The 19,459-nt window shown below is 47.6% G+C and overlaps 1 protein-coding gene across 1 annotated transcript; it reads right to left on the bottom strand.

The window, feature by feature from the left end:
* Positions 1–1,463: 1,463 nt before the first annotated feature.
* On the bottom strand, positions 1,464–17,087 carry rab33a (RAB33A, member RAS oncogene family). Its single transcript, XM_072459664.1, has 4 exons — positions 16,639–17,087; positions 8,587–8,727; positions 8,079–8,159; positions 1,464–1,697 (listed from the first exon to the last, which is right to left on the bottom strand). Exons 1-4 carry the CDS (start codon positions 17,011–17,013, stop codon positions 1,473–1,475), a joined length of 822 nt encoding a protein of 273 aa, XP_072315765.1. The 5' UTR covers positions 17,014–17,087; the 3' UTR covers positions 1,464–1,472.
* Between the last annotated feature and the right edge of the window lie 2,372 nt (positions 17,088–19,459).

A 19,459-nucleotide genomic window follows, 5' to 3' on the forward strand; every position in this document is an offset into this window, starting at 1 on the left:
CCTCACACTGGCCCTTTGCTCTGGCCCTCACACTGGCCCGTGCTTTGCTCTGGCCCTCACACTGGCCCGTGCTTTGATCTGGCCCTCACACTGGCCCGTGCTTTGCTCTGGCCCTCACACTGGCCCTTTGCTCTGGCCCTCACACTGGCCCGTGCTTTGCTCTGGCCCTCACACTGGCCCGTGCTTTGCTCTGGCCCTCACACTGGCCCTTTGCTCTGGCCCTCACACTGGCCCGTGCTTTGCTCTGGCCCTCGTGCTCTGTCCCGGTTTAGCTCGAGCGGTCATCCTCCGGTTCCTCTGTGGATCATCTCGGCCCGTGCGCTCTCGTCACAGTGTTTGAAAAGCCTGCTCCTCCTTCTGTATTTATGCTACGAGAGTATAACGTGTGTTTGCGACGCGTGGTGCAAGCGCTTTTAAGGCAGAGCTTTTGTGTAACGGCTCAAACGTGGAAGGCATTCGCGATTTACAGTCTCGTACGGCCAGTTTCACAAAGAAGAGTCCTCAATGGCCAATCTGCCCCAAATAATGTAGAGGCGCCTTTTTCTACAGAGTGGATTATATTCTGAAACTGTCCTGAGCGGTGTCACAAAGGATTGGACCCACAGTGTAGCTACAGTCAACAGAAAAGGCAAAGACAATACACCAACCAACCAAATCATCATCAAATTTACATCGTGTTTAAAATCCCCCAAAACGCCCTCTCAGTCTCCGGACGCTCTTCCATCAAGACCGATTTCGTAAAACTTGTGCCCTCGGACTCGGAGGTGGCAAGTCTTGAGAAAAGTTGATGCATGAATTCCATCTCGCCGTCGTCAGCGCTCAGACCTCGAGGTATTCGCCTGTCATAGTCCCGAGCGCGTGTGTGGTCCTCGGGCGCTCGGGTTTCTGGGACAAAAAGCTGAGGATACGACTTTTGCACGTGTTTTATCAGGTTTAGATACTGCTGCTGTTTTTTGTACAGTGACAATAAATATCCATCTATCTTTCCGCATTCATGTTCTTTTGTCTCTGAAAGTCTGGACCATGATGCCCGCTCTTTAACAGTAAGATGAGTTGTGATTAGCGCTCTCAAATGCTTATGCGCTATTCGTTTTGGAAAACATCCTAGCATTTTTACTTGCAAGCTAACGTTACAACCGTGTCGAGTTTTTTTTTTCCTTTTTGTCTGTGTCCATCGTACACTGTATGTGAGTGGACGTAACTAGCCTGTTAGCCACGGCGTTCCAAACAGGAGTACCTGCAACACCCTTGCTCCAAAGTATCCGCTATATGTCGAATATGTCGACCCTACGTCCACTTCTATGTACAGTCTGTCGTTTCCACACTGCAGTGATGTCCAGCGCGGAAATCGGCCTTTTGACCCGAGTTCATAAGTTCCTCTCTCAACTGGAACGGATCTTTCTCTGATAAACGTTTCCCTGAGTTCCCGAGGACCACATGAACGCAGCACTGCGTTATCCTCCATCTTGGCTCTAGCAAGGGCAGTTGCTCTTGCCCTCAGTCCGCTGGGAGAGCTCCACGCGCCCTCCCTCTCGCTCCACGTCCCGGTACAGGAGGGGCTTCTGGGTCTTCAGACGACAGGCCAAAGACATGAAGATGGAGTCCACGTTCTGACTTTCTTTGGGGTCTTTGGCCGAAGTCTCGAACAGGAGCATGTTGTGTGAGTCTGCGAACTTCAGCGCCGTGTTCGAAGGGACCTGAGGGAGGAAGAGGGAGCAAGAGGGAGCAAGAGGGAGGGAGAGGGAGCAAGAGGGAGCAAGAAGGAGCAAGAGGGAGCAAGAGGGAGCAAGAAGGAGGAAGAAGGAGGAAGAGGGAGCAAGAGGGAGCAAGAAGGAGCAAGAGGGAGCAAGAGGGAGCAAGAAGGAGGAAGAAGGAGGAAGAGGGAGCAAGAGGGAGGGAGAGGGAGCAAGAGGGAGCAAGAAGGAGGATGAGGAAGCAAGAGGGAGCAAGAGGGAGTAAGAGGGAGGGAGAGGGAGCAAGAGGGAGCAAGAGTGAGGGAGAGGGAGGGAGAAGGAGCAAGAGAGAGCAAGAAGGAGGATGAGGAAGCAAGAGGGAGTAAGAGGGAGTAAGAGGGAGGAAGAGGGAGCAAGAGGGAGGGAGAGGGAGGGAGAGGGAGCAAGAGGGAGCAAGAGGGAGCAAGAGGGAGCAAGAGGGAGCAAGAGGGAGGGAGAGGGAGCAAGAGGGAGCAAGAAGGAGGATGAGGAAGCAAGAGGGAGCAAGAGGCAGCAAGAGGGAGGGAGAGGGAGCAAGAGGGAGCAAGAAGGAGGAAGAGGGAGCAAGAGGGAGCAAGAGGGAGCAAGAGGGAGCAAGAAGGAGGAAGAAGGAGGAAGAAGGAGCAAGAGGGAGCAAGAAGGAGCAAGAGGGAGCAAGAATGAGCAAGAGGGAGCAAGAAGGAGGAAGAAGGAGGAAGAGGGAGCAAGAGGGAGCAAGAAGGAGCAAGAGGGAGCAAGAGGGAGCAAGAGGGAGCAAGAAGGAGGAAGAAGGAGCAAGAGGGAGCAAGAAGGAGCAAGAAGGAGGAAGAAGGAGGAAGAGGGAGCAAGAGGGAGCAAGAAGGAGGATGAGGAAGCAAGAGGGAGCAAGAGGCAGCAAGAGGGAGGGAGAGGGAGCAAGAGGGAGCAAGAAGGAGGATGAGGAAGCAAGAGGGAGCAAGAGGCAGCAAGAGGGAGGGAGAGGGAGCAAGAGGGAGCAAGAAGGAGGAAGAGGGAGCAAGAGGGAGCAAGAGGGAGCAAGAGGGAGCAAGAGGGAGCAAGAAGGAGGAAGAAGGAGGAAGAAGGAGCAAGAGGGAGCAAGAAGGAGCAAGAGGGAGCAAGAATGAGCAAGAGGGAGCAAGAAGGAGGAAGAAGGAGGAAGAGGGAGCAAGAGGGAGCAAGAAGGAGCAAGAGGGAGCAAGAGGGAGCAAGAGGGAGCAAGAAGGAGGAAGAAGGAGCAAGAGGGAGCAAGAGGGAGCAAGAAGGAGGAAGAAGGAGGAAGAGGGAGCAAGAGGGAGCAAGACGGAGCAAGACGGAGCAAGAGGGAGCAAGAAGGAGGAAGAAGGAGGAAGAGGGAGGAAGAGGGAGCAAGAGGGAGCAAGACGGAGCAAGACGGAGCAAGAGGGAGCAAGACGGAGCAAGACGGAGCAAGAGGGAGCAAGAGGGAGCAAGAGGGAGCAAGTTTTAAAACTCTAGATACTTTTATTCCCTCCATCTTACCTGCGTTTGTTTGTCTGTTTGTTTGTTTGTTTGTTGGCAGACCTTGACATGTTTCAAAATTGGGGCACTAACGCCGTAACAAATATGACATGGGTCTCATTAACTTTTTTGATCGGGATGCCAAAATTGAATTTTGTGCCAAATTTTGTAAAATTTAAAAAAGTAAATAATTTACCCTCCATGTAAATTTTTATTTCACTCTATAGGGGGCACTAGGGCGCAAAAATAATTTACTTCACTTCAAGTAGGTTTTGGGCAAAGGTTTTAACAACTGACTTAAATTTGACGCAATTCGGAACTTTATCTGCGCAAACGGCAGCAAATGAAAAAAATGGTAAATTTCTAGCTACAGTTTGCAGCTTCGCCGCACAGAGACCGTGACAGGTATCAAAGTAATTTGGATAACTTTTGATGTCCCACTCCTCAACACAATTTTCACCAAATTTCAGCTTTTTCAGGCCAAAGTCCTAGGAGGAATTCGTAAAAGTACGACGTTTGGAAAAACTCCCTAGTCATGCTTAGCAAATTTTGATCCAATATGGCCGACATTTGGTTGGGTGGACGGCGTTGCATTCAAAATATTTTTTACTTCTCTTATCACCATCTACCTCTGCGCCAAATTTCATGATTCTACGATCCGATTTTTTTTGCCCATTGAGAGATTGAGAGATTGAGAGATGCCCATTGTCCTTGAACCGACACCTTAACGTGGTGGAGGGGTTTGAGTGCCCGAATGATCCCGGGAGCTATGTTGTCGGGGGCTTCATGCCCCTGGTAGGGTCTCCCAAGGCAAACAGGTCCTAGGTGACGGGTCAGACAAAGATCGGTTCAGAAGCCTCTTATGACGACGACACGAACAAGGCCGTTTACGTCGCCCGGATCGGCGTCACCGGGGCCCCATCCTGGAGCCAGGCCTGGGATGGGTGCTCCATGGCGAGCGCCTGGTGGCCGGGTCTTACCCCACGGGGCCCGGCCGGGCACAGCCCGAAAGAGCGACGTGGGGCCGCCCTCCCGTGGGCCCTCCACCCGCAGGAGGATCCATAAGGGGCCGGTGCAGAGAGATCTGGGCGGCAGTCGACGGCAGGGGCCTCGGCGACCAGATCTCCAGACACAGAGACTAACTCTGGGGACATGGAATGTCACCTCGCTGGGGGGGAAAGAGCCTGAGCTTGTGCGGGAGGTTGAGCGATACCGACTAGATATAGTCGGCCTCACCTCCACGCACAGTTTGGGCTCTGGAACCCATCTCCTCGAGAGGGGCTGGACGCTCCACTTCTCTGGTGTTGCCCGCGGGGAGAGGCGGCGGGCTGGTGTGGGCTTGCTGATAGCCCCTCAGCTCAGCCGCCACGTGTTGGAGTTTACCCCGGTGAACGAGAGGGTCGCGTCCCTCCGCCTTCAGGTGGGGGACAGGTCTCTCACTGTTGTGGCGGCCTACGGGTCGAACAGCAGAGTACCCAGCCTTCTTGGAGTCCTTGGGAGGGGTACTGGACAGTGCACCGACTGGGGACTCCGTTGTTCTACTGGGGGACTTCAACGCCCACGTGGGCAATGACAGTGACACCTGGAGAGGGGTGATCGGGAAGAACGGCTTCCCCGATCTGAACCCGAGCGGTGTTCAGTTATTGGACTTCTGTGCTAGCCACGGATTGTCCATAACGAACACCATGTTCAAGCACAAGGGTGTCCATCAGTGCACATGGCACCAGGACACCCTAGGCCGGAGGTCAATGATCGACTTTGTTGTCGTGTCATCAGACCTCCGGCCGCGTGTCTTGGACACTCGGGTGAAGAGAGGGGCAGAGTTGTCAACCGATCACCACCTGGTGGTGAGTTGGATCCGCTGGCGGAGGAGGAAGCCGGACAGACTTGGCAGACCCAAGCGCATTGTGAGGGTCTGTTGGGAACGTCTAGTGGAGCCCTCTGTCAGTAGGGTATTCAACTCGCACCTCCGGGAGAGCTTCTCCCATGTCCCGGGGGAGGCTGGGGACATTGAGTCCGAGTGGACCATGTTCTCCGCCTCCATTGTTGATGCGGCTGCTCTGAGTTGTGGTCGCAAGGTCTCCGGTGCCTGTCGTGGCGGCAAACCCCGAACCCGGTGGTGGACACCGGAAGTAAGGGATGCCGTCAGACTGAAGAAGGAGGCCTATCAGGCCACTCTGGCTTGTAGGTCTCCGGAGGTCATCGACGGGTATCGGCAGGCCAAGCGAGCCGCGGCTCGTGCTGTCGCAGAGGCAAAAACCCGGGCCTGGGAGGAGTTCGGGGAGGCCATGGAGGAGGACTATCGGTCGGCACCAAAGAAATTCTGGCAAACCGTCCGGCGCCTCAGGAGGGGGAAGCAGTGTCTCACCAACACCGTTTACGGTGCGGGTGGAGGCCTGCTGACCTCAACTGGGGATGTCGTCGGACGGTGGAAGGAATACTTTGAGGATCTCCTTAATCTCTCAGTCACGTCTTCCGAAGAGGAAGTAGAGACCGGGGACTCGGAGGCTGGCTCATCCATCACCCAAGCTGAAGTCACTGAGGTTGTTCGCAAACTCCTCGGTGGCAGGGCTCCGGGGGTGGATGAGATCCGCCCTGAGTACCTAAAGTATCTGGATGTTGTAGGACTGTCTTGGTTGACACGTCTCTGCAACATCGCGTGGCGTTCGGGGACCGTGCCTCTGGACTGGCAGACCGGGGTGGTGGTCCCTCTGTTCAAGAAGGGGGACCGGAGGGTGTGTTCCAACTACAGAGGGATCACACTCCTCAGCCTCCCGGGTAAGGTCTATTCCAAGGTACTGGAGAGGAGAATCCGACCGATAGTCGAACCTCGGATTCAGGAGGAGCAGAGTGGTTTTCGTCCCGGTCGTGGAACACTGGACCAGCTCTATACCCTCCATCGGGTGCTCGAGGGCTCATGGGAGTTTGCCCAACCAGTCCACATGTGCATTGTGGATCTGGAGAAGGCTTTCGACCGTGTCACTCGGGGTGTCCTTTGGGGGGTGCTCCGGGAGTACGGGGTCCGGGGCCCTTTGCTCAGGGCTGTCCGGTCCCTGTATGACCGGAGCAGGAGCTGTGTTCGCATTGCCGGCAGTAAGTCAGACCTGTTCCCAGTGCATGTTGGACTCCGCCAGGGCTGCCCTTTGTCACCGGTTCTGTTCATAATTTTTATGGACAGAATTTCTAGGCGCAGTCAGGGGTCGGAGGGTGTCCGGTTTGGGGACCACAGGATCTCATCTCTGCTGTTTGCAGATGATGTTGTCCTGATGGCTCCATCAAACCCGGACCTGCAACATGCACTGGGACGGTTTGCAGCCGAGTGTGAAGCGGCTGGGATGAGAATCAGCACCTCCAAATCCGAGGCCATGGTTCTCGACCGGAAAAAGGTGGCTTGCCCTCTCCAGGTGGGTGGGGTGTCCTTGCCCCAAGTGGAGGAGTTTCAAGTATCTCGGGGTCTTGTTCACGAGTGAGGGAAGGATGGAGCGTGAGATCGACAGTTGGATCGGTGCAGCGGCTGCAGTGATGCAGTCGCTGCATCGGACCGTTGTGGTGAAGAGGGAGCTGAGCCGAAAGGCAAAGCTCTCTATTTACCGGTCGGTCTACGTTCTGACCTCACCTATGGTCATGAGCTTTGGGTAGTGACCGAAAGAACAAGATCGCGGATACAAGCGGTCGAAATGAGTTTCCTCCGCCGTGTGGCTGGGCGCTCCCTTAGAGATAAGGTGAGGAGCTCGGCCACACGGGGGGAGCTCGGAGTAGAGCCGCTGCTCCTCCACGTCGAGAGGAGCCAGCTGAGGTGGCTCGGGCATCTGTTCCGGATGCCTCCTGGGCGCCTCCCTCGGGAGGTGTTTCAGGCATGTCCCACCGGGAAGAGGCCCCGGGGAAGACCCAGGACAAGCTGGAGAGACTATGTCTCTCGGCTGGCCTGGGAACGCCTCGGGATCCCCCCGGAGGAGTTAGAGGAAGTGTCTGGGGAGAAGGAAGTCTGGGAGTCCCTGCTCAGACTGCTGCCCCCGCGACCCGGCCCCGGATAAAGCGGCAGAAGATGGATGGATGGATGGAGATAGGAATCTCTCAATGCATTTTTGGTACATTTGGGGGCGCTGACGCGCCAATTTTTTTATTTTAGAAAAGGGAAATAGCCAGAATGTAGAGAGGCACGATTTTTAGAGGTGTGAACATTTTTGTGACTTTTCGTCAATGTTCACTGGGTGAAAAATAGGGGGGTTGGTCCCGAGAAGAAGAAGAAAAAGAAGAAAGAATAATATTCTGATGCGAAAACAATGTTTCCCATTTTTCAAATATCATAAACTATACATTTTACCTCATGGTGTGGGTCCCTGGTCACTGACGGATACTTTCGTGTTTTTGAGTGAGCTCCGCCCACTTTGTGTTTTTGGCCCTCTATACAGTAATAATGTTACATTTTTGCATCACATGTTTATATGAACGGAACATGCAAGAGATGGAACGTATTTGTGAGCTACTTAAGAGTAAACGAGTGCTTTGACCCCATGACCCCCATCGTCCGTTTACAACGGTAATGTTCCATTTTCCTACTACTAATTAGTCTGCACGGCATGAGTGAGGAGTGTGTGTGTGTTTGGAAGTGGGCGATTTCGTGCTTCGCACGGCCTTACGGAACTAATAGGCCTCTCGCCAGCTTGTGGCACTCGGGCCTAATAATAATAATAATAATAATAATAATAATAATACACTGATATAAAGACATTGTTGGACGTGTTTATAATGTGAACCTGGAACAGAATCCTACACAACGTCACAAAATAAGTCCTAAATTGAATCGTAATTGCAAAACTGTGCAGCCCCAATAATAATAACACAGGACCTCTCTTTATTCCATGGCCCAAAGACATGTCCCTGTGGCACTCCTGCGACTGAAGCCTGTACCTGGATTTGGTCGATGAGGTCACACTTGTTTCCCACCAGAACACGAGGCACCGACGCCGAGACTCTGTGTCCATTACACTCCTGAGGAAAACACACAAAACACACAGACCACTGAGGAAAACACACAAAACACACACACCACTGAGGAAAACACACACACTCCTGAGGAAAACACACAAAACACACACACCACTGAGGAAAACACACACATTCCTGAGGAAAACACACAAAACACACACACCACTGAGGAAAACACACACACTCCTGAGGAAAACACACAAAACACACACACCACTGAGGAAAACACACACACTCCTGAGGAAAACACACAAAACACACACACCACTGAGGAAAACACACACACTCTCACATGACAGCGCCCCTGGAGAACACGCCCCCATGGAGGACACGCCCCTCTGAAGGACACCCCCCTGGAGGACACGCCCCCCGGAGGACACGCCCCCCGGAGGACACGCCCCCTAGAGGACGCTCACATATCGCCGCTGACCTCGATCCAGGTCTGCAGGTTGCGGAAAGACGCCATCTTGGTGACGTCGTAGACAAAGACGACGGCGTGGACGTTCCTGTAGTAATGCTCCACCATGGACTTCCTGAAGCGCTCCTGTCCTGCCGTGTCCCACACCTGCACCTGCACAGGCACAACAACAACAACAGCAGCGTCACGCCAGCACCCCCTACAGGTCGCACCACTCACGGAACTAACACGCAGATGAATATATTTTGAATTTAGCTAAAAATATAAGAATGTTATCACAGAAAAGCACATTTTTTAGGTTTATAATTTCACTTCCTGTTTGTAATTGAGGACATCACAGTAGGAAATTACCCAGCAAACACTGGGCCAAAACTCAACTAAAAGTAGTTTTTATTCGACAAATTAAATATATGAGAGCAACTTTATTTTGTTGAATTAATTAATTTAAGTGAAAAAAGTTGTTTCTTTTGTGTAAATTCTGCATAAACTTTGACTGTATGAGCGTCCCTGGTGTGATGTCACTTCCTGTATGAGCGTCCCTGGTGTGATGTCACTTCCTGTATGAGCGTCCCTGGTGTGATGTCACTTCCTGTATGAGTGTCCCTGGTGTGATGTCACTTCCTGTATGAGCCTCCCTGGTGTGATGTCACTTCCTGTATGAGAGTCCCTGGTGTGATGTCACTTCCTGTATGAGAGTCCCTGGTGTGATGTCACTTCCTGTATGAGCGTCCCTGGTGTGATGTCACTTCCTGTATGAGCGTCACTGGTGTGATGTCACTTCCTGTATGAGCGTCCCTGGTGTGATGTCACTTCCTGTATCAGCGTCCCTGGTGTGATATCACTTCCTGTATGAGTGTCCCTGGTGTGATGTCACTTCCTGTATGAGTGTCCCTGGTGTGATGTCACTTCCTGTATGAGTGTCCCTGGTGTGATGTCACTTCCTGTATGAGCGTCCCTAGTGTGATGTCACTTCCTGTATGAGCGTCCCTGGTGTGATGTCACTTCCTGTATGAGAGTCCCTGGTGTGATGTCACATCCTGTATGAGCGTCACTGGTGTGATGTCACTTCCTGTATGAGCGTCCCTGGTGTGATGTCACTTCCTGTATGAGTGTCCCTGGTGTGATGTCACTTCCTGTATGAGCGTCCCTGGTGTGATGTCACTTCCTGTATGAGCGTCCCTGGTGTGATGTCACTTCCTGTATGAGCGTCCCTGGTGTGATGTCACTTCCTGTATGAGTGTCCCTGGTGTGATGTCACTTCCTGTATGAGCGTCCCTGGTGTGATGTCACTTCCTGTATGAGTGTCCCTGGTGTGATGTCACTTCCTGTATGAGAGTCCCTGGTGTGATGTCACTTCCTGTATGAGAGTCCCTGGTGTGATGTCACTTCCTGTATGAGCGTCCCTGGTGTGATGTCACTTCCTGTATGAGCGTCCCTGGTGTGATGTCACTTCCTGTATGAGCGTCCCTGGTGTGATGTCACTTCCTGTATGAGCCTCCCTGGTGTGATGTCACTTCCTGTATGAGCCTCCCTGGTGTGATGTCACTTCCTGTATGAGCGTCCCTGGTGTGATGTCACTTCCTGTATGAGCGTCCCTGGTGTGATGTCACTTCCTGTATGAGTGTCCCTGGTGTGATGTCACTTCCTGTATGAGTGTCCCTGGTGTGATGTCACTTCCTGTATGACTGTCCCTGGTGTGATGTCACTTCCTGTATGACTGTCCCTGGTGTGATGTCACTTCCTGTATGAGTGTCCCTGGTGTGATGTCACTTCCTGTATGAGTGTCCCTGGTGTGATGTCACTTCCTGTATGACTGTCCCTGGTGTGATGTCACTTCCTGTATGAGTGTCCCTGGTGTGATGTCACTTCCTGTATGACTGTCCCTGGTGTGATGTCACTTCCTGTATGAGCGTCTCTGGTGTGATGTCACTTCCTGTATGAGTGTCCCTGGTGTGATGTCACTTCCTGTATGAGTGTCCCTGGTGTGATGTCACTTCCTGTATGACTGTCCCTGGTGTGATGTCACTTCCTGTATGAGTGTCCCTGGTGTGATGTCACTTCCTGTCCTGCTCGATCGGTGTAAAACTATAATATATATGTACAACAGGTACAAATACACAGAATGAAGTCAGGATTAGAACATGGTAAGATCCCGTCAGAGACACTTTAAGTCTTTTCAGGTTTAGTGTTTCAGGAGAAGGTGAACAAAGGCGATGACTCATTCTGTCAACAGTTCTTGATGATTCTGACGCTAACGCAGCAGCTAAAGCGTGAGTCAGAGGACGAGAGATGGACGGAGCGGGACAGAGGGAGGGAGGGACGTTTAAAGGAACAGCCAAAACAAGACCAAACCGGGTCAGGGTCAGGGGGTTAGATCTGCTAGACTAAACCAGGACTAAACCAGGACTAAAACAGGACTAAACCAGGACTAAAACAGGACTAAACCAGGACTAAAACAGGAATAAAACAGGACTAAACCAGGACTAAACCAGGACTAAAACAGGTCTAAACTAGCACCTTGTGTTCAGCTCTGTTTTCTCTCGTGCTTGTTGCATGTTCTCTCTCTGTTGGTCTCAACTGATTTGAGCTCAGAATCACTCTTCTCCACATTAAATATTCAGGAGGTTTTATGATTCCATTTCAGATGCTGAGACGGCAGCTCCAGCATTTATATTTAATATACTTAGATTTGTGTTTAATATACTTATATTTATATTTAATACACTTATATTTGTGTTTATTAAACTTATATTTATATTTAATATACTTATATATACTTGTATTTATGTTTAATATACTTATATTTATGTTTAATATACTTATATTTATGTTTGATAAAACCCTAACGAGGTGGAGACGTTAAAAACGTAGCGACATCGGCCGTTCAAGAATAAAAAGTCAACACGTCGTCTTGAAAGTAGCGACAAAAAATGTGAGATTTCTCCACTTTTTTGTTAATTCTATCATTTTATCATAAACGAATAAACAAAAACTCACTCCGTCGTCTCTGAAGCTACAATGGCACGATCCCAACAAAACGAGCGCTCGACCAGCGGAACCGATTAATCGAACGACCACAACGTCGTCCGAACGTCCAGATCGAGATCGTTTAGGTTTGTGTCGTTACAGTATGGCGTCTCCGCTCGATGGCGTCTCCGCTCGATGGCGTCTCCGCTCGATGGCGTCTCCGCTCGATGGCGTCTCCGGTCGATGGCGTCTCCGCTCGATGGCGCCTCCGCTCGATGGCGTCTCCGCTCGATGGCGTCTCCGGTCGATGGCGTCTCCGGTCGATGGCGCCTCCGCTCGATGGCGTCTCCGCTCGAGACGCTATCGGGATTTTACAGATTTACACGGATCACGGCGAAGAGAAGAAGTTTGTGCAGCCAACTGTGCGTTTAATCCCACCTTTTACAGATGAATACATGGTTCGCCGGTCGTTTTCTGTTTAAACGTCCGACAATTGTGCAAAATCCATGGAAATCCGCACGTTGTAAGTTGGAAGAGTCCATGCGAGACGAAGTAGCAGCTTCACATCCAAACGTCTAAAGTAGTTTGGGTCAAAGATAAAACTTTCCTTGAGGAGTTAAAATAAAAGAATCGGAAAAACGCACCGATCCAGGTTTAAACGTGGAGATGAAACTACTGCAGATCCGACTGAAAAATGGCGTAAAATTCCAATTTCACCTCCTTTTTTTGGAGAGGAAAAGCTGTAACGAGTCGTGTTCAAGAGCAAAAGGACGACAACGGAGCGCGTTGAATATCTCGATGCTTATTTCAACGTGTCCGTGTGTGAAAATGGCGCCGCGACCTTACGTCCTCGACCTTCCGGCCTCGACCTTCCGGCCTCGACCTCAAAGGCGTGGACAATCGCAGAAGTGACTGGGCCGTTCAGGGCGAGCGTGTCAGAGCAGTGAACGTGTCACGTCAACATGACATTTGTGAAATCACATAAACAAGACAAAACTGAACCTTCTGAGTCTGTGGGTTTCTATTATTATTATTATTATTATTATTATTATTATTATTATTATTATTATTATTATTGTTATTATGTATTTATTAATATTATTAGTATGTATTTATTATTATGTATTTATTATTATTATTATGTATTATTAAGTATTATTATTAATTATCATTATGTATTGATTATTATTATTTATTATGATTAATTATTACTGTTATTATTATTATCATCAGTAGTAGTATTATGAATTACTATTATGTATTCATTATGATTAATTATTACTATTATTATTATTATTTATTATTATTATTAATAATAATACAATAATCAAATCCAGGATAAGACCAAATGTTAAATAAAATAAATAACTTTAATTGTTTTTCAATAATAGTGAATCGTTATCTGGATTAAACAGACTTTATACTGTTTTGTTTTTGTTTGTTTATGTTTAAAAGCTCTAAAGTGACAATAATGTGGCCCAAAGCTCTAAAGGAGAAGCTCTAAACTCTGAATCCGCTCTAACATTTGACACCTTCAATCACCGCGGCCGCTCACATCTTAGAGCTCTGTTAGAGTCTTAACTCTAGCTGCAGTCATCTTAGAGCTCTGTTAGAGTCTTAACTCTAGCTGCAGTTATCTTAGAGCTCTGTTAGAGTCTTAACTCTAACTACAGTTATCTTAGAGCTCTGTTAGAGTCTTAACTCTAACTGTAGTCATCTTAGAGCTCTGTTAGAGTCTTAACTCTAACTGTAGTCATCTTAGAGCTCTGTTAGAGTTTTAACTCTAACTGCAGTTATCTTAGAGCTCTGTTAGAGTCTTAACTCTAACTGCAGTTATCTTAGAGCTCTGTTAGAGTCTTAACTCTAGCTGCAGTTATCTTAGAGCTCTGTTAGAGTCTTAACTCTAACTACAGTTATCTTAGAGCTCTGTTAGAGTCTTAACTCTAACTGTAGTCATCTTAGAGCTCTGTTAGAGTCTTAACTCTAACTGTAGTCATCTTAGAGCTCTGTTAGAGTCTTAACTCTAGCTGCAGTTATCTTAGAGCTCTGTTAGAGTTTTAACTCTAACTGCAGTTATCTTAGAGCTCTGTTAGAGTCTTAACTCTAACTGCAGTTATCTTAGAGCTCTGTTAGAGTCTTAACTCTAGCTGCAGTTATCTTAGAGCTCTGTTAGAGTCTTAACTCTAACTACAGTTATCTTAGAGCTCTGTTAGAGTCTTAACTCTAACTGTAGTCATCTTAGAGCTCTGTTAGAGTCTTAACTCTAGCTGCAGTCATCTTAGAGCTCTGTTAGAGTCTTAACTCTAACTGCAGTTATCTTAGAGCTCTGTTAGAGTCTTAACTCTAACTGCAGTTATCTTAGAGCTCTGATAGAGTCTTAACTCTAACTGCAGTCATCTTAGAGCTCTGTTAGAGTCTTAACTCTAACTGCATTTATCTTAGAGCAATGATAGAGTCTTAACTCTAACTGCATTTATCTTAGAGCTCTGTTAGAGTCTTAACTCTAACTGTAGTCATCTTAGAGCTCTGTTAGAGTCTTAACTCTAACTACAGTTATCTTAGAGCTCTGTTAGAGTCTTAACTCTAACTGTAATCATCTTAGAGCTCTGTTAGAGTCTTAACTCTAACTGTAGTCATCTTAGAGCTCTGTTAGAGTCTTAACTCTAGCTGCAGTCATCTTAGAGCTCTGTTAGAGTCTTAACTCTAACTGTAGTCATCTTAGAGCTCTGTTAGAGTCTTAACTCTAACTGTAATCATCTTAGAGCTCTGTTAGAGTCTTAACTCTAACTGTAGTCATCTTAGAGCTCTGTTAGAGTCTTAACTCTAGCTGCAGTTATCTTAGAGCTCTGATAGAGTCTTAACTCTAACTGTAGTCATCTTAGAGCTCTGTTAGAGTCTTAACTCTAACTGTAATCATCTTAGAGCTCTGTTAGAGTCTTAACTCTAACTACAGTTATCTTAGAGCTCTGTTAGAGTCTTAACTCTAGCTGTAGTTATCTTAGAGCTCTGTTAGTCTTAACTCTAACTACAGTTATCTTAGAGCTCTGATAGAGTCTTAACTCTAACTACAGTTATCTTAGAGCTCTGATATAAGATCTCTGTTAGAGTCTTAACTCTAACTACAGTTATCTTAGAGCTCTGTTAGAGTCTTAACTCTAACTACAGTTATCTTAGAGCTCTGTTAGAGTCTTAACTCTAACTACAGTTATCTTAGAGCTCTGTTAGAGTCTTAACTCTAGCTGTAGTTATCTTAGAGCTCTGTTAGAGTCTTAACTCTAACTACAGTTATCTTAGAGCTCTGTTAGAGTCTTAACTCTAGCTGTAGTTATCTTAGAGCTCTGATAGTCTTAACTCTAACTGCAGTTATCTTAGAGCTCTGATATGAGAGCTCTGTTAGAGTCTTAACTCTAGCTGCAGTTATCTTAGAGCTCTGTTAGAGTCTTAACTCTAACTACAGTTATCTTAGAGCTCTGCTATGAGAGCTCTGTTAGAGTCTTAACTCTAACTACAGTTATCTTAGAGCTCTGTTAGAGTCTTAACTCTAACTACAGTTATCTTAGAGCTCTGTTAGAGTCTTAACTCTAACTACAGTTATCTTAGAGCTCTGTTAGAGTCTTAACTCTAACTGTAGTTATCTTAGAGCTCTGATATGAGAGCTCTGTTAGAGTCTTAACTCTAACTACAGTTATCTTAGAGCTCTGTTAGAGTCTTAACTCTAACTACAGTTATCTTAGAGCTCTGTTAGAGTCTTAACTCTAACTGCAGTTATCTTAGAGCTCTGTTAGAGTCTTAACTCTAACTGTAGTCATCTTAGAGCTCTGTTAGAGTCTTAACTCTAACTGTAATCATCTTAGAGCTCTGTTAGAGTCTTAACTCTAACTACAGTTATCTTAGAGCTCTGTTAGAGTCTTAACTCTAGCTGTAGTTATCTTAGAGCTCTGTTAGTCTTAACTCTAACTACAGTTATCTTAGAGCTCTGATAGAGTCTTAACTCTAACTGCAGTTATCTTAGAGCTCTGTTAGAGTCTTAACTCTAACTGCAGTTATCTTAGAGCTCTGTTAGTCTTAACTCTAACTACAGTTATCTTAGAGCTCTGATAGAGTCTTAACTCTAACTGCAGTTATCTTAGAGCTCTGTTAGTCTTAACTCTAACTACAGTTATCTTAGAGCTCTGTTAGAGTCTTAACTCTAACTGCAGTTATCTTAGAGCTCTGTTAGAGTCTTAACTCTAACTGTAGTCATCTTAGAGCTCTGTTAGAGTCTTAACTCTAACTGTAATCATCTTAGAGCTCTGTTAGAGTCTTAACTCTAACTACAGTTATCTTAGAGCTCTGTTAGAGTCTTAACTCTAGCTGTAGTTATCTTAGAGCTCTGTTAGTCTTAACTCTAACTACAGTTATCTTAGAGCTCTGATATAAGATCTCTGTTAGAGTCTTAACTCTAACTACAGTTATCTTAGAGCTCTGTTAGAGTCTTAACTCTAACTACAGTTATCTTAGAGCTCTGTTAGAGTCTTAACTCTAACTACAGTTATCTTAGAGCTCTGTTAGAGTCTTAACTCTAGCTGTAGTTATCTTAGAGCTCTGTTAGAGTCTTAACTCTAACTACAGTTATCTTAGAGCTCTGTTAGAGTCTTAACTCTAGCTGTAGTTATCTTAGAGCTCTGATAGTCTTAACTCTAACTGCAGTTATCTTAGAGCTCTGATATGAGAGCTCTGTTAGAGTCTTAACTCTAGCTGCAGTTATCTTAGAGCTCTGTTAGAGTCTTAACTCTAACTACAGTTATCTTAGAGCTCTGCTATGAGAGCTCTGTTAGAGTCTTAACTCTAACTACAGTTATCTTAGAGCTCTGTTAGAGTCTTAACTCTAACTACAGTTATCTTAGAGCTCTGTTAGAGTCTTAACTCTAACTACAGTTATCTTAGAGCTCTGTTAGAGTCTTAACTCTAACTGTAGTTATCTTAGAGCTCTGATATGAGAGCTCTGTTAGAGTCTTAACTCTAACTACAGTTATCTTAGAGCTCTGTTAGAGTCTTAACTCTAACTGCAGTCATCTTAGAGCTCTGATATTAGAGCTCTGTTAGAGTCTTTGTCACCTTGATGGTCTCTCCCTGGATCTCCACCGCCTTCTCTCTGAAATCCACGCCGATCGTCGCCTCGGTTTTGTCGGGGAAGTTTCCTCCGGTGAAGCGGAAGGTCAGACACGTCTTTCCCACGTTAGAATCTCCGATGACGATGATTTTGAAGATGCGGGTTTGGATGCTGAGCTCCAGGGAGGAGCCGAGGATGGACGAGGCCGTGTCGTGCTGTGCCGTGCCGGCCCGGCTCCGCCCGCCGCCGCCGCCGCCGCCGCCGCTGCTGCGCCGCCGGGAGAAGTCCGCGGACGAGGTCAGGATGGTCACGTTGTCCTCCGCCGCCGTCCGGTGCCTCCGCGGGAAGCCTCGGTCCTCATCCGGGGACTCGTTGGTCATGATGCCGGAGGAGGTGAAGCGAGAGGCGGCTGTGGAGAGGAGAGTGTGCAGAGGAAGAGGAGGAGGAGGAGGAGGAGGAGGAGGAGGAGGAGGGAGGTATGAGCCTGCAGAGCGGAGGAGCCGCAGTCTCACACCAGCAGCATCAGCAGGCCTCACACGGCGGGTTTCTGTCTTTAATACCGCCCCCTGCTGGTCACAGCACATAAGTCTAGTTTACAGTCAGGTGTCAAACTGGTGGCCCGCGGGCCTAATCTGACTAAACCAGGACTAAACCAGGACTAAACCAGGTCCAAACCAGAACTAAACCAGGTCTAAACCAGGACTAAACCAGGACTAAACCAGGACTAAACCAGGTCCAAACCAGAACTAAACCAGGTCTAAACCAGGACTAAACCAGGACTAAACCAGGACTAAACCAGGACTAAACCAGGTCCAAACCAGGACTAAACCAGGACTAAACCAGGACTAAACCAGGTCTAAACCAGGACCAAATCGGGTCTAAATCAGGACTATACCAGGACTAAACCAGGACTAAACCAGGTCTAAACCAGGACTATACCAGGACTAAACCAGGACTAAACCAGGTCTAAACCAGGACTAAACCAGGTCTAAACCAGGACTAAACCAAGTCCAAACCAGGACCATACCATGACTATACCAGGACTAAACCAGGACTAAACCAGGTCTAAACCAGGAATAAACCAGGACTAAACCAGGACTAAACCAGGTCTAAACCAGGACTAAACCAGGACTAAACCAGGTCCAAACCAGGACTAAACCAGGACTAAACCAGGACTAAACCAGGTCTAAACCAGGACTAAACCAGGTCTAAACCAGGACCAAATCGGGTCTAAATCAGGACTATACCAGGACTAAACCAGGACTAAACCAGGTCTAAACCAGGTCTAAACCAGGACTAAACCAGGACTAAACCAGGTCTAAACCAGGACTAAACCAGGTCTAAACCAGGACTAAACCAAGTCTAAACCAGGACCATACCATGACTATACCAGGACTAAACCAGGACTGAACCAGGACTAAACCAGGACTAAACCAGGACTAAACCAGGACTAAACCGAGTCTAAACCAGGACTAAACCAGGACTAAACCAGGTCTAAACCAGGACTAACCCAGGTCTAAACCAGGACTATACCAGGACTAAACCAGGTCTATACCAGGACTAAACCAGGACTAAACCAGGACTAAACCGAGTCTAAACCAGGACTAAACCAGGACTAAACCAGGTCTAAACCAGGACTAACCTAGGTCTAAACCAGGACTATACCAGGACTAAACCAGGTCTATACCAAGACTAAACCAAGACTGAACCAGGACTAAACCAGGACTATACCAGGACTAAACCAGGACTAAACCAGGACTAAACCAGGTCTATACCAAGACTAAACCAGGACTAAACCAGGTCTAAACCAGGACTAAACCAGGACTAAACCAGGTCTAAACCAGGACTAAACCAGGACTAAACCAGGACTAAACCAGGTCTATACCAAGACTAAACCAGGACTAAACCAGGTCTATACCAAGACTAAACCAGGACTAAACCAGGTCTATACCAAGACTAAACCAGGACTAAACCAGGTCTATACCAAGACTAAACCAGGACTAAACCAGGTCTAAACCAGGACTAAACCAGGACTAAACCAGGACTAAACCAGGTCTATACCAAGACTAAACCAGGACTAAACCAGGTCTAAACCAGGACTAAACCAGGACTGAACCAGGACTAAACCAGGTCTAAACCAGGACTAAACCAGGTCTATACCAAGACTAAACCAGGACTAAACCAGGACTAAACCAGGTCTAAACCAGGACTATACCAGGACTAAACCAGGTCTATACCAGGACTAAACCAAGACTAAACCAGGACTAAACCAGGACTGAACCAGGACTAAACCAGGACTATACCAGGACTAAACCAGGTCTATACCAAGACTAAACCAAGACCAAACCAGGACTAAACCAGGACTATACCAAGACTAAACCAGGATTAAACCAGGACTAAACCAGGACTAAACCAGGACTAAACCAGGACTAAACCAGGTCTAAACCAGGACTAAAACAGGTCTAAACCAGGACTAAACCAGGTCTAAACCAGGACTAAACCAGGACTAAACCAGGACTAAACCAGGACTAAACCAGGTCTAAACCAGGACTAAACCAAGTCTAAACCAGGTCTAAACCAGGACTAAACCAGGTCAATACCAAGACTAAACCAAGACTATACAAGGACTAAACCAGGTCTAAACCAAGACTAAACCAGGACTAAACCAGGACTAAACCAGGTCTAAACCAGGACTAAACCAGGTCTAAACCAGGACTAAACCAGGTCTAAACCAGGACTAAACCAGGACTAAACCAGGTCTAAACCAGGACTAAACCAGGTCTAAACCAGGACTAAACCAGGACTAAACCAGGTCTAAACCAGGAC

The sequence above is a fragment of the Eucyclogobius newberryi genome, unplaced genomic scaffold (assembly GCF_026437365.1).
Source record: "Eucyclogobius newberryi isolate DKJ021-1_F unplaced genomic scaffold, fEucNew1.0.hap1 SCAF_243, whole genome shotgun sequence".
Taxonomy (NCBI): Eukaryota; Metazoa; Chordata; class Actinopteri; order Gobiiformes; family Gobiidae; genus Eucyclogobius; species Eucyclogobius newberryi.